The sequence below is a fragment of the Lepidochelys olivacea genome, assembly GCF_965140295.1.
Source record: "Lepidochelys olivacea isolate rLepOli2 genome assembly, chromosome: 6".
Taxonomy (NCBI): Eukaryota; Metazoa; Chordata; order Testudines; family Cheloniidae; genus Lepidochelys; species Lepidochelys olivacea.
The window spans coordinates 26,001,856-26,016,114 of NC_140416.1; the positions used below are offsets into that span (position 1 = coordinate 26,001,856).

At 40.6% G+C, this 14,259-nt stretch overlaps 1 protein-coding gene across 1 annotated transcript in view; it reads right to left on the reverse strand.

Annotated features, from left to right (window-relative positions):
* The window catches only part of OTOG (otogelin), a 166,558-nt gene extending 153,494 nt beyond the window's left edge, over window positions 1-13,064 (reverse strand). The window contains exons 1-4 of the mRNA XM_084632568.1: window positions 12,806-13,064; window positions 12,496-12,556; window positions 11,882-11,936; window positions 6,609-6,699 (exon numbers count right to left, since the gene is read on the reverse strand). Coding sequence (XP_084488694.1) covers window positions 6,609-6,699; window positions 11,882-11,936; window positions 12,496-12,556; window positions 12,806-12,872 — 274 coding nt within the window. The 5' untranslated portion in view covers window positions 12,873-13,064. The remainder of the gene's footprint in view (window positions 1-6,608; window positions 6,700-11,881; window positions 11,937-12,495; window positions 12,557-12,805) is intronic.
* Between the last annotated feature and the right edge of the window lie 1,195 nt (window positions 13,065-14,259).

Here is a 14,259-nt window from a genome sequence, read left to right on the forward strand (position 1 = left end):
AGGGGATGTTGAGCATTTTCATTTCTTGAGCCGGTTGACCACCTTGCAAACAGGGTTCAGGTCTGTGGTATTTGGGTCTCTCTACATTACGCTCCTTTAGCTGGCAGTGGGAGTGACAACTCTGTGATCAGGATGTATGTCCTAACACTCTCTCTTCCAGGACAGCTTGGGCCTTTTGGTACCTTCAACAGGTTGACTCCCTGTAACTAGTTTCAGTCTCTGCCCTTTTGGCATTATACCCTATTGACACTCTAGTTAGTGTGACAACCCTCTGGGACATACTGAGGTTTTTGGTGCATTATAGAGGGGGACTTTCCTATAAGCAGGGGTTTGTTCTCTGCCCTTCTGCCACTGTACCCTTCCCTGCAATTCGGATTTGAGACGCTGTCCTTTAGTCTCTTGGTTTGATGCTTCTTTGGCCAGCTGCTCAGAATGAGCCCCTAGTAAGCAGAGTATAGTGCCCGAGGAGAGCTTTTGAGCACGTCCCCAAGAAACTGTGCACAGAGTCCTGTCCTACAGCACTCTTTTTCTAACTTGTCTGGAATTCTACAGTCAAGCCTCCTGGTTTGTGTCTCACTTTGCTGTTGGAGAGAAGATTCTGCAACAGTCACTTGTCAGTTCAAAAAGAGAGGCTCTTCTGACACTTCCAGAAAAAATCAATCAGTGCAGTCTTCCTTTTCTCATGGACTTTGGAATATATTGCAATTAATTTCACACTGCCTTTACTCTTCTAGTCCCTCCCCCCTTTATTTTTTAAGGTTTGTGAACTGCATTGTGTTAATGGGAAATCTAGAGACTTTGACTTGAAGTTGAATTTACTTCAGAACATTCCTGTGTTATTTTCCTTTCTTGGTGTTGTGCTAATTTCTCCAGCTAATTCATTTCTTCCTTTAAAGTACTTTCTAACTGTATTCAAGCAATATTTATCATTCCCCTTGTACACTTTAGTCTTACTTCTTTGATAATACCTTAACTTCTGCATCCATCCCTTTATTGTGTCATTTTATTACATTTTGGAATTACTTAGTATGAAAAGAAACCATTTTTTCCCCCTGAAATAAATTATAGTATCTTTTTAATCATTGAACTGAAACTCTGTTTATGCTGCCTAAAATCATATAACATGCTTCTAATTTTTCTATTGAAATCCATTTGAATTTTGTTAAAACTCTGAACTCTGTATTGAATGCTTTTTCTAGCCTCATGACGCTGATGACAGGAATGAAGCACCCAGTGGAAAAAAAGAAAGGAAGGACAGAGAAGGAAAGGCGACTGGCGAGAAGGAGAGGAGAAATACTTGATAAAAGCACAGTATCTATTGTGACAAAGTTCCTCCTCTACCTTGGTGGGTCTTGCACTTATTGGCGGATTTGCTCGCCTTGGAGCTTCACGGCAGCCCTTAGTTTGGCTGTTTTCGTGAACCCACAGTCCAGGTCAACTCCTCCTGTGTCTGACAAGGAATTGGGAGGTTTGGAATTGGGAGGTTCCAGCCCAGGGCCCTGTGAAATGCAGCTGTCTAGAGTGCCTCCTGAAATAGCTGTGCAACAGCTACAACTCCCTGGGCTACTTCCTCATGGCCTCCTCCCAACTTTTTCTTTAATCTCACCATAGGACCTTCCTCCTGATGTCTGATAATGCTTGTACTCCTCAGTCCTCCAACAGTATGTGTTCTAACTCTCAGCTCATAGTGCCTCTTGCTCCCAGCTCCTTACACGCGCACCACAAACTGAAGTGAGCTCCTTTTTAAACCCAGGTGCCCTGATTAGCCTGCCTTAATTGATTCTAGCAGCTTCTTGAATGGCTGCAGGTGTTCTAATCAGCCTGTCTGTCTTAATTGTCTCCAGAAGGTTCCTGATTCTTCTGGAACCTTCTCTGTTACCTTACCCAAGGAAAAGGGACCTACTTAACCTGGGGCTAATATATCTGCCTTCTAATACTCTCCTATAGCCATCTGGCCCAACCCTGTCACACTATGAATCCATTTAATATTTCCAAAGTAAAATTTTACAATAGTCTCACCTATGAACAAAAATTGAACTAACAATGCATTAATAGGTTTTCTAAAGCAAAAAGTAAGTAGGACTTATGTGACTTATAAAAAAAAAAACACAGAAAAACCTTTTTGTATTCTCTTCAGGTCATTATCATATCCACCCCTGTGGCAGCTGAGTGCCTTGGAAGGATAAATGAAACAAAACAGATGACTAACATCTGTCACCTATCAAATGCCAACTCATGTTTATCACAACACTTTGATGACTAAATAAGTTTCCTGAAATGTGAGAACATGCCAACACTGCATCTTATCTAATAAGCATAGATAGTCCTCCAAGAAAACTTTTTAGTAATGAGCCTATAAAGCATGCTTTGTGTGTTGTGCATTCATGGTAGTAGAAAAATAGGACATATTTTTGGTTTAAATTATGAAACACTCTTTACTATTCTTTCATAGTCATTTTGATGTTATTGTTTGAAGATTTGGGCTTTATTAAGGTTAGCAAATAGTCATTTTGACATTATTTAAGTCTCCGTTGGTTATAGCAAGTTTTTCCGAGCCATAGAATCATTTAGAAAGGCCACCTGGAAAAGTAAATTGAAAAACCAATTGCTAGTAGGCACCCTATTAACCCATCTCTTTTCTCTCAATCCATAAGAACCCCCACTTTTGATACCAAAACAGTGCCATAGCAATAATGTCATGTAGAACTGAACTATGTTTTCTACCTATTTTGAGATGCTGGCCACTCAGAAATTGATCAACAAAACTGGAGAATTTGCATCAACTATTTATTGAATCTTGATAAGTAACAAAATAGTTCAAACAAATGTTTTTGCCTAGGTGACTGTTTTTTATCTAAAACACTAAATCACTTCTTTAAAAAATGTGTTCCTTCATACATAACTTAAAGCATTAATCACTCAATTATATAGTATACATCTGTTTTTTAGTAACAGTTTCCTCACATGGTACTGAGAAATAATTGTGAATCTATAATGCAAAGACCTTAAACACACAATAATGCTGTATAATCATAGCTCATTATTCTTGATTTCCTGCTGGGAGTGCACAAATGGATATTTGAAAGTTATGAGATTTTAATTTTCAGCTCAATAGGGAAGCAGAACCTTTTTGGTTACCTTAGCTCTTACTATCCTGCAAACTTCCAAACTCTGGGATGAAGAGGACAATGCAGAATTAAGAAATTCCCAGCAACACTTCATGAGTTTAGCATTTCTGCAGACCACTGAGATCCCTTAATCCTCTAGCTTTTTAAAACGTTGCAATTGTATAAAGCTGTTCACACAATGAGGTGTTGAACAATGGATAATATTAAAAGAGCCCTTATTTTAGTACTGGTAGTTAATTCTATTCTGTCCTGAGAAGATCCCCACTTCTGATGCTTTTGTGAAAGGAGTTAATTAAATTCATTGTCACTACTTGATAAAACTTTATTCTATGTTAAATTCATAGATTTAACTTTATTATTTGTCATAATCTTGCTTTATTTTACTTTCTATAATTCTTTAATGTAGTTTAAAGTGTAGGACTTCAGAATTCGTCTCAATTTTCTTTGGTTAAACAAGGAATCCAATAAACGTGCAAAGAATCTGGGTATGATTAGCCTTATTTTTTACCTTTGTTTTATGGTCTTTGAATGTAACTGCCCTGTAATGATGCAAGTTTTCATTTTTCTCTTGTTCTCTGGAATTTTGGCAGGTTACAGAATGACCTCCAAATGAGGATGAAGAACTCACTGCCACTCAGGTGCATACAGTTTTTCTTCTTTGGTTTCTAAGGTGCACAAGAGTGGAACTTTATTTGATCCCCTGCCCCACACCTCTCACCTACTGCCCACAAGTCTCCAGTCAGCTGTAGACTTCTCCACTCCTGTGGATCTCTTGAGTTGTGCAGGAGCAGAGGCCAGTTCCTAAGCATGCTATATTGCAAGGCCTCTATCACTTCTATGGCAAAGTTGGCCTAAAACATGCAGGTCCCCCAGATTCTGCAACATTTTATAGTTCAGGAAAGTTCAAGTAAATTAAAATATGAAAAATACAATAATCCCATGTTTATTTTAAAAAAAAATAATTTTATGTTAGTGCTAAATACTCAGTGTGTCAGGTTTTTGTACTGAAAATAAAAAACTGCATTGGGTGGGAGAGAGCTGGAGGTTTAGATAGCTGGGAAGGGGGCATGAAGATATAAAATTACTCTTTGTTAAGTATTGCAAACAGTGCTAATGCTTTGAGCAAAGTTTCTGGTGAATAATTAATTTACAATGAGTTTATCTTTTGTGGCAAGGATTCATTTCTATTGTACCAGATTCATTTTCTTCCACAGAAAAAGTCAGGGTGAGCTAGGGTGGCATTTCTGATGTATTACCTTTCCCTTATTATTCAAAAAAGCCAATTTGGAAAGCAAAAAGTGATATTTTTCACCTACTGTATGAAAAGTGTTTATACATGTCTAAGGAAAGACAGAAGCTGAAGAAAGTTATGGTTCTATAGATAGGATGAGGGGAAATTTTAACATTCCAACACAATAACTGCTATAATATGAAAAACAGAATATCTATTGTAAGACTAGTATACAAAATGGCTTTAAGATGAAGGGGAAATGGGTTTCAAATATGCTGTTTTGCCACCGCAGCTGAATCAGTTTGAACTTCAAAGTTTGTTGGCACTCAGCAGGTCTACTCTCTGCATTCCACCTTTACAGCCTGGAGCTGTGTTGGGAAATGGCATGTCCTAGGTACCCCAGTGACTGACACACTGCCGAGGATGGATTGATGGGTCAATTTAATGACTCAATTCTCAGAGGGCTCTGTGGCCTTGTCTTCCATAAGAAAACAGGTGTTAACTTGTTAGCTAACAAGTAAATTTAAAAAGTAAAATTCTAGTGAAGACGAGGCAGATTGTAGTTTTAACACAAGTTAGCAGGTCAAGGTAAAGACTAAGGGGAAGCTCAGAGTTTACTTTGACCTGCTAACTTGTGTTAAAACTACAGCCTGCCCGGTCTTCACTGGGGCCTCACCTTGACAACCACATTCACTCAAGTGAATGACAGTGGAGTTGGTCTAGCTGGAGTATGAGCAGTAACACTGCAAAGCTATACTTGAATTAGTGAGTATATCTCTCATGGGATATATAGGGGATATATCTCATGGGATTTTACTTTGTATTAGTTAAGAACACATCCTTTTCCTAGTGAAGATGCAGCTTTTGTGTTTTAACTGCACAAGTGTTTCCAAAGTATAAAAGAGCATGATTACCACTACCCTAAGGTCTGTCACAGCCAAAAATCTCCCTCCTCCCTGGTTTTGTTTAAATTTCCCTCATCACTTCTCGATGAGTCATTGATCATTCGAGTAAATATATCTCACCCACATTCTGGGCTTTGGAATAGAAAAAAGTATCACAGAATCATAGAATACCAGGGTTAGAAGGGACCTCAGGAGGTCATCTAGTCCAACCCCCTGCTCAAAGCAGGACCAATCCCCCCAATTTTTGCCCCAGATCCCAAATGGCCCCCTCAAGGATTGAACTCACAACCCTGGGTTTAGCAGGCCAATGCTCAAACCACTGAGCTATCCCTCCGTCCCGTCCCCCCCCAAGTACCTGTCACATTGACACCACAGTCACTCCCCTGTATTTGGATTATGTTTTTGGTTTTCTCCCCTAATTTATGATCCCTGAGTCTGTCTGATTTTTGTAGCCATGTTCTGGAGTAGCCTTAGTCTGTCATTCTCTACAAAGCTACTTGGTCCAGTGTTCTTCTGAATATAGAGAGTAATATTCAGTGTACAGCTGCTACACCACCAAGCCTCCAGGCAGCTCTGATACTGTTTTATTACATTTCCAGACAGGGAAGTATTTGGGATAGCTGATATCTTCCATTCCCAATCCTTTCAATACCAACACCAAGAACCTTATAAGAAGAAACATTAGGGTTTACTTGACCATCTTAATATTTAGTGTACTGTTCCCTGATGCCTTATTATATAGTTTAACTTATTATGTTTAACTTTTAAAAACAGGGTTCTTTAAATACAAATCATTTTTGATTTCTAGCCTGTTTCTCAAGAGTTGTGACTATCCAATACAGCATGAAGGCCTGTATCCCTTATTATTAGTCTTGGCAGAACTCAATATTTTTTAAAGTTTTAATAAATATTTAAATTTTCACAGTGGTGGGAAATTATGGGGGATCAGATATTATCTAATTACCTTAGATGTTCAGATTCAAAAATTTAAAGTTTTATAATGGTTAACATACAATCTGTCAAAATGTCAAAATTTTAGTCTTAAATCAAACTAAATTTCTCAAGCAGCATTTTCCTTACTTTGCCAACCTGTACATTTTGATTATCGATGGAAATATTTTGTCAGTTTGGGTGTAGATAGTGAAATTGATGTTTATTGACATTTACTAATAACAGTTACATTGCACCTGGAGATTCATCAGGTCAGGCCCCATTATGGTAAGTGCTGTAAAAACATTTTTTTCCACATGTTGTTCTAATTCCCCATGTAAGACTTAATACTTATATCAAACTATTTCATGAGCTGTCTATTACTCTTCGTATTCAAAAAGAAAAGTAGCTTACTGGATCCTTCGCATTTCATACTACGAAAACTTCTTTCCCAGGATGAGGATGTTGTAGTAGATGAAAAGATATAAACTGAAGTTCCAGGCTCCTTTACAAAAACAAGAAAAAAAACACTCATTTAAACAATTATATTGTTGTTTGTTCAAACTATTTTTCACCTCTTAAAATCAAATAGTAAATTCTCACCTTTTTACTAGGATTCATACCTAGATAATGACTCTGAGCAGTCAAATAGATTAGGGCCATATTGTACCATCAACTTTTTAGCAGGGTTAAAGGACTTTAAATAGATTGGAATAAAGGATTCTTATAAAAGACCTCAGACACATTATGTTCCAGTTATTATACAGAGGTTTAAAAAAAACCATAGTAACAACTTCCAAAATACCAATATGAGCTACACAAAAACTGTATCCACACACTCCTCTTTCCCCCACCTCCCAACAATTACAGCCTCTGCACCTTAATGCTTTTATTTAACAAAGGCACTGAGTGCAAACAATTTCCTGTTTTGGAAATTCTTATCACCAAATGAAATAGTCCAAGAAATGAAAACCTAGGAATTTACTACTGCAAACTTGTTTACCATTGCATGTGTGCTGTACTCCTAAATAAAATAACCCTTACTAACAGGACACAGTTAGGCAAGGTCTTTTCTTAAAGTAAACATATATTCCATTTTTAAGGTCGTGGCCTGATCTAAAGTCCATTGAAGATAATGGGAGCCTTTCAACCAACTTCAATAAACTTTTGGTTAGGCCCTAAAAGCTTCCCATCATCTGTGTCTCAATCCCTCTCTCCAACTCTGTAAATTTCCATAATGTATTGCTCAAAACTATGGTCAGGTTCTCTTCTTCTGTTCCCTTTTTCATGAATACTTCTGCTGTCATCTCCACTAGGCAGCTAAGCTTTCTAATTTGTCTTGTTTTTTTCCCCTCCATTCCATGTTTGCAAAGTTACTATGAGTTACATACCTCTAGATCCTGTTTCCTTTCCCAATAAATTACCCTTTTTGGGGGGGGGGGGGGGAGGGGCAAAGGGCTCTCATTGTTTCTAGTCCATTTCACATGTGTTCTTCTTTGTTGGAATTCCCATTGCGCCACAATTCTCTTATTTTACCCTTTCAATTCCTTTTTCTCTTTTGCATTCTTTCAATATTAATCTCTTCAGTTTCTTTCTTTCCCCAGATTGCATTCTGTCCTCCCATCAAGTAACTTAACTGTTCACAATGCAAACAACTCCCTGCTCCCAACTTCACTTACTTCCATAGTGGGCATCTGTATCACATATCTTTGAATTTGAAATGGAGTTGGTCTAATCTAACAATAGAAGCTCGTGCCAGCACTTTAAAAAACAGTTTAGGAATACAGTCTAACCTTTCAGCCCTGGCCATCATTAATCTAACAGCCTCCAGAAAATTTAAAGAGACAACATTGTTTAGGACCATATAATCAAAGGGGCTTAAACCCATAGTCCTATATTATGCATTTAATTATTTTGATAACTTCTTGAAAGTGCAAAGCCTTGGAGATGTACAGGCAAATATAATTTGCATATGTTGTGATTTGGTATTTGCCCAATTTATAGGAAAAATGTAGCTTGCATGTACGACTAATATTTTTGTATATACAGATATGAAAAAACTGCAGATACAATTGTATCCATTTGCTTTTGAAGATGTGGCTTCTAGTATCTAGATTCTGATGTAATATATGGTTAACAAGGGACTGTCTACATGAAATGGGATAGTCAGATAACATAGTAACAGATGCGGTATCAGTGCTTGTAATGCAATAAAACCAAAACACCTATTTTCAGAACCGTTAAAGACTATTTTCTGTCCAATTTTGTATAGGAAACAAGTTGCAAAATGACCATCCATTCTTTTTCTATTGCAACCCTTTATAAAGAGGGAATATTTTTATATCAGCTCTTGTAAAAAGTGTGCTTTAATGCACCCATGGCCATTAAGTTTTGTTCAAAATCTATTGATATACAAAAGGCATCAAACCCTGTAAAAATGTATCAAACACTACATTTCAAGGCTGGTGTGAACAAAGGTGTTCACAGAATAGAAAATTTTCCAAAATGCCAAGTCACTTCTGCCTTAATTGCAAACAGTTAAGAGCAATACAGAAGGAAGGACAGTATCATCATAAAACTATGATTGAGGCTCTAAAAAGTCCTTCAGATCTGTTAGGAGTTCCATCAACCCTCCTACTCAAAGTATCAAATTGCAGCCATCAACCCAATTTTAGTCTTGTGCTTAAGAAAACAGAAGAGCAGAACTTGAGACAAATAAGAATTGAAGTGATTTTTATTTCACACAGTGCCAGTTACATTGTAGTGTATAGAATGTGCTCATCTGAAGTATTAAAATCTAGTTAATCATTCATTTGACATAAAGATACCTGGTACGTCATCTTAACAATTCCCAGTTAAGATGTGTTGCCAAATTTGGAAAAATTATATTATTCATGAATGTAATGAAAGAGTGACTGGGCAACACAATGGCATTGAATATTGATGAATGCAAAGTAATGCACATGAGAAAACATAATCCCAACTATATATACAAAATTATGGGGTCTAAATTAGCTATTACTGCTCAAGAAAGAGAGCTTAGCATCATCATGGACAGTTCTCTGAAAATATCTGCTCAATGTGCAGCAGCAGTCAAAAAAGCTAACAGTGTTAGGAACCATTAGGAAAGAGAGAGATAATAAAATAGAAAATATCAGAATGCCACTATATAAATCCATGGAATGGCCAAACCTTGAATATTGCATGCAGTTCTGGCCACCGCTATCTCAAAAAGGGTACATCAGGATTGGAAATAAAGAAGGGCAACAAAAATGATTATGGTTATGGAACAGCATCCATCTGAGGAGAGATTAAAAAAGACTGGGAGTGTTCAATTTAGAAAAGAGATGATTAAAACAGGAGATAAGAGAGATCTATAAAATCATGAATGTTGTGGAGAAAGTGAATAAGGAAGAGTTATTTATCTCTTTACATAACACAAGTACCAGTGAAATTAACAGGCAGCAGATTTAAAACAAATATAAACCAGTAATTCTTCACACAAGGCATAGTCAACCTGTGGCACTTGTTGCAGGGGATATGTGAAGGCCAAAAGTACAGCTGGTTTTTAAAAAAGAATGAGATATGTTCATGGAGGATAGGTCCACCAATGGCTACTTGCCAAGATGGTCAGGTGTGCAACCCCCTGCTTTGGGTGTCCCTAAACCTCTGACCGCTGGAAGCTGGGATTTGATGACAGGGGATGAATCACTTGATTAATTGCCCTGTTCCGTTCATTCCCTCTGAAGCATCTGGCAACAGCCACTGTTGGAAGACAGGATACTGGGCTAGATGGACCACTGGTCTGACCCAGAATCGCCATTCTTAATCTCTTAAATATAATTAAACCATAACAAATATGTCCACATAAAATGACCTTAAAATGTGGTTAACTTTATTATTTACAATGTTTCATGCTCAAGAGTTTTAACGTTCAAATCCTTTTTACCATTTTGTAACACACTTTTAGAAGACTCAGAAGGAGGTAGGATAACTACTGTTCGTATCACAAATTAATCAGTGTTCCCATCTCAATAATTAAATGCTGACCATAGCTAACTTTTTTAAATCTACCAGATATACACAGTATTTCCCACAAAAGTTTGTGCTAAGTGATTTAGGATCAGTAGTCTAACACAGAAGGAACAAAGAACCAGTTACCGTTCCCTGAATACCTTTTTAAAGAAAGCAAGGAAGCCTTTGACTTTATCTGTGGTTGACTTAATTACCTGTTTGTGGCTGTGTAGCATACTTCTCTCTCCACTGAACTTTTCCAGAAACAAACAGTGGAGAGAAAGAATCAGATTCCCTTCTGGGAACTTGATTAAAGGGTGCAAAATGGGATTTTCCCACACCCCCAATCAAAGATGGAAAAGCATGCAAAGTAATAAGGGAAATTGCACGTCAGCAGCAAGCTGAATAAGATAGTATTCTGTTGCCAAAGTAAAATATGTACAAAAAAATCAGCACTGATTTATTAAAATCTAATGTTGTTAGCTCATGACTTTTATTTAATATTGCAATTAGCTAACTGTTTTGCTTTAGTAACAAAGGGCCCAGATTCACTCACTGTGCGACATTGCTCAGTTCCCACTGAATTGACAACACTCTGCACGCTGTAAGATTATGTTCTAAAGGCTGAAGGAGCCTATTTTCTCCAGAAATTCTAAATACATCCAATCACTGTTAATAAGAGGTTTTCAACCTATAGTTTATCTGTTTCCCTTAATTCAACTATTGATATTCTGCTGCTAAGGAAATAGGGAGACTTTTAATCCTGCTAGAAAGGTTTGAAGTACAAAAAAAAAGGAGGAGTTTAGACTCCAAATTTGAACTAAATTACATTTACTTTAGTTTAATTATATTGTGTGTTTGAAATCTGTTTGTCAGTCTTCTTAAAGAATCATCAGATCCAACAAAATGTTTCAAGTGCACTGATTGATAGTACCTCTCAGTGAACAAAGTATTACACAGTACTCAAATTAAATATAATTTTTCCAAGGCTGGCATCATTTGCGGAAAGCAATAACAACACTCTTCCCTATGCACTGCTCATTAATCCTTGAAGTACTGCCCTGTATGAAATCTTGCTAAAGACCATCATTTAAATATGCTTAGTGGAAGAAATATAAAATGTGATCTTCTTAGCACGCTTGAAAATCGATTTTAAAAAAATTGATTCAATAATCTGCAACTCCCATTAATGTGCACCTTCTAAAATCTTAGTTTAATTTCCCATCATTCCAGATTAGAGAAACAACCAGAAACAGTACTCTTAAATACCATTTTAAGGATGTCTAACATTTAAGCACATTAGTCGATGTAACTGTCCTCTTCCTGATAGGGTTCATTCACAGTTCTGCCCACCCTCAACTAACCTTTCCATAAATCATAAAGGCAAAAGACCACCCCAGAAAAAACAAACAAACAAAAAACCAGGGCTAAAGACAATCAGAGCTCTCTGCAGGCCTGTGAGAGCACAGCTTGTCTGACACAGCTGACAAGGAAAGGGAGTTTGTCTCCCAGGCCGGGAGAACATGATGGAATAGAAGCGCAGCTCACGCTCTCAGCGGGCGGACTCCCTCCGCTTACACATGAATAGCTAACTCGTGGCCCGAGCTGCAGCTGTGCACTAGCTCGGCCTGCATGGAAGGGCTCCCCCAGCTGAGGGGCTGCGCCTCGCCTACCTGCTTTGCCGGCGCAGCGGGATCTCCTTTCCGCGGCGCTGCACGGCTGCCGTTCCTGGGGAAGAGAAGAACAAGGCTGGGTCTGTTCGGCGGAGGTAATCCGCACCTTTCCTACTCGGCCGTAACCCTCACACAGCGAGTTTGCGCTTCAGCCCTACACGGCTGCGGGCGGCGGCGGCCGTTCTCAGGCTCCAAAGGCGACCCCGGGGGACTACACCAGAGTCCTTGCCACAGCTCCCCGGGGGCTTCTCTAGCCTCTGAGGCCACAGGCCCGGCCCGCCTAAGCCACTGAGCCCACCCTGACGGCTGCACAGCGCACAGGGCAGAGCACCGAGAGTCCAGGCTGTTCCCTGCACAGGGGGCTCCTGTGACCCCCCGGACCTGCCATGCAAGTCGAGGGAAGAATCCCATCTGCTCTTCAAATCAGGCTCCTGGTGTCCCTGGAGGAGCAGCAGAGAGGGAGGCAACGGGGGTCCCCAAGAAGCCCCCGGGTAGCTGAAGCAGCTCTAGTGGGCGCAGAAAAAATCCACCCAAGCTTGGCGCCAATAGACCCATAGCAGCCCCCGCCCGCCCCTTCGGAGATGATAACGAGCCAATACGCTGAAGCCTCTTACCTGGGGAGCAGAGGGTCCCCGCTTGGCGCGGGCTGCGCCCCGGGGCTCCATGCAGACCGGGCTGTAAGACAGTAGCCAGGGTTAGCTATAGGGCTGCTTCCCCCGGAGCTCTCGCGGGGCCACTTTTCTCCCCGGCTCCCCCACAGCTCTAGCCCCATCCCCTGTCCACCGGCTGCGCGTACCCTGCGGCCCCTCTCCCCCGCCGGAGAAAGGCAGCGGGCAGCGCGCTAACCCAAGGGGTCGGGGGACGAAACCACCCCCCCCCCGCGCTCCCAGCAGAGCGCCCCTCCTTTCCTGAGGCGCCGCTCACCTTGGGAGATCCAGACGCAGGAGAGCCCAACATAGAGAAGCCACTTGGGCTGGAAGTGGGGCTCCATCCGGTTGGACTGAGCGGGAGGCTGAACTCCCCCGGAGAAAGAGGCAGGCGCTCCCCGGCGGAAAGCGAGGTGGAGCCGGTCCGCCTGCTCCCCTACCTGCACGCCGGGCACATCACGGCGCGGCTGAGCGCGCCGCACTGCAGGGCGGCGGGAAGAGCGGGGCGGACAAGCCCTCGCTTGCTCTTCCTACGTCTGGCTGTTCTTCCCCCTCCTCCTCCAACTCAGACCTCTCCGCAGCCCCCCACGCCCGGGGCCCTGCGACTCCTCCTCTAATTACCATCATTCGGCCGCTATCAAAGGCCCCCAATTGGTCCCACCCCCTCCTTCTCTCCGGTGACTCCCTCACGATCACTTGAGACCTCAAGGGCGGTTCTAGTCTGAACAGTGACCCGGTAACATGGGATTCTATCCTCATCCCGTGTCAGTGACTCCAGACTGCGTTGGCCTTGTTTACCAGTAAAACTACCTGATTTTTTTTTTCTAACCACCCAGCCAGACGAACACACCTGGGTAGCTAAAATTATTGTTTTTTTCTGGCTTGTGCATGATCAGTAATAAAGAGTCTGCCCCTGTAATTTGAGTCTGGAGGAGCTCGTTCTCACATAACCCTATTGGCTCTACAGTCCTAACAGGACTAAAACATTTATTTTTGGTACCAAGGTCAGCAGATAAGATTCTAAACAATCATAGAAAAGTAGGAGTAACTGGAAGGGAGTTAAAAAGGTCATCTAGTCCAGCCCCCAAAATAGTGGTGTTGGGGTTACATTGTAATATTCAGTACTGTACACATGGGGGTGTTTAGAGCTGTGTAGGGGCATCTTCTTCATTATTTAAATCAAATAGACATAAAACAGTTGAGTAAGATGTTCTTTTATATATCACTGGGACCATAACTGCACTGTATGAAAAGATTCAGAGAAGGGCAACAACGATGATCAAGGGGATGGGATGGCTTCCATATGAGGGGAGACTAAAAAGATTAGCAAAAAGAAAAGGAGGACTTGTGGCACCTTAGAAACTAACGAATTTATTTGAGCATAAGCTTTCGTGAGCTACAGCTCGCTTCATCGGATGCATTCAGTGGAAAATACAGTGGGGAGATTTATATACACAGAGAACATGAAACAATGGGTGTTACCATACACACTGTAACCAGAGTGATCAGGTAAGGTGAGCTATTACCAGCAGGAGAGCGGGGGGAGGGGGGAACCTTTAATATCTCACCTTACCTGATCACTCTGGTTACAGTGTGTATGGTAACACCCATTGTTTCGTGTTCTCTGTGTATATAAATCTCCCCACTGTATTTTCCACTGAATGCATCCGATGAAGCGAGCTGTAGCTCACGAAAGCTTATGCTCAAATAAATTCGTTAGTTTCTAAGGTG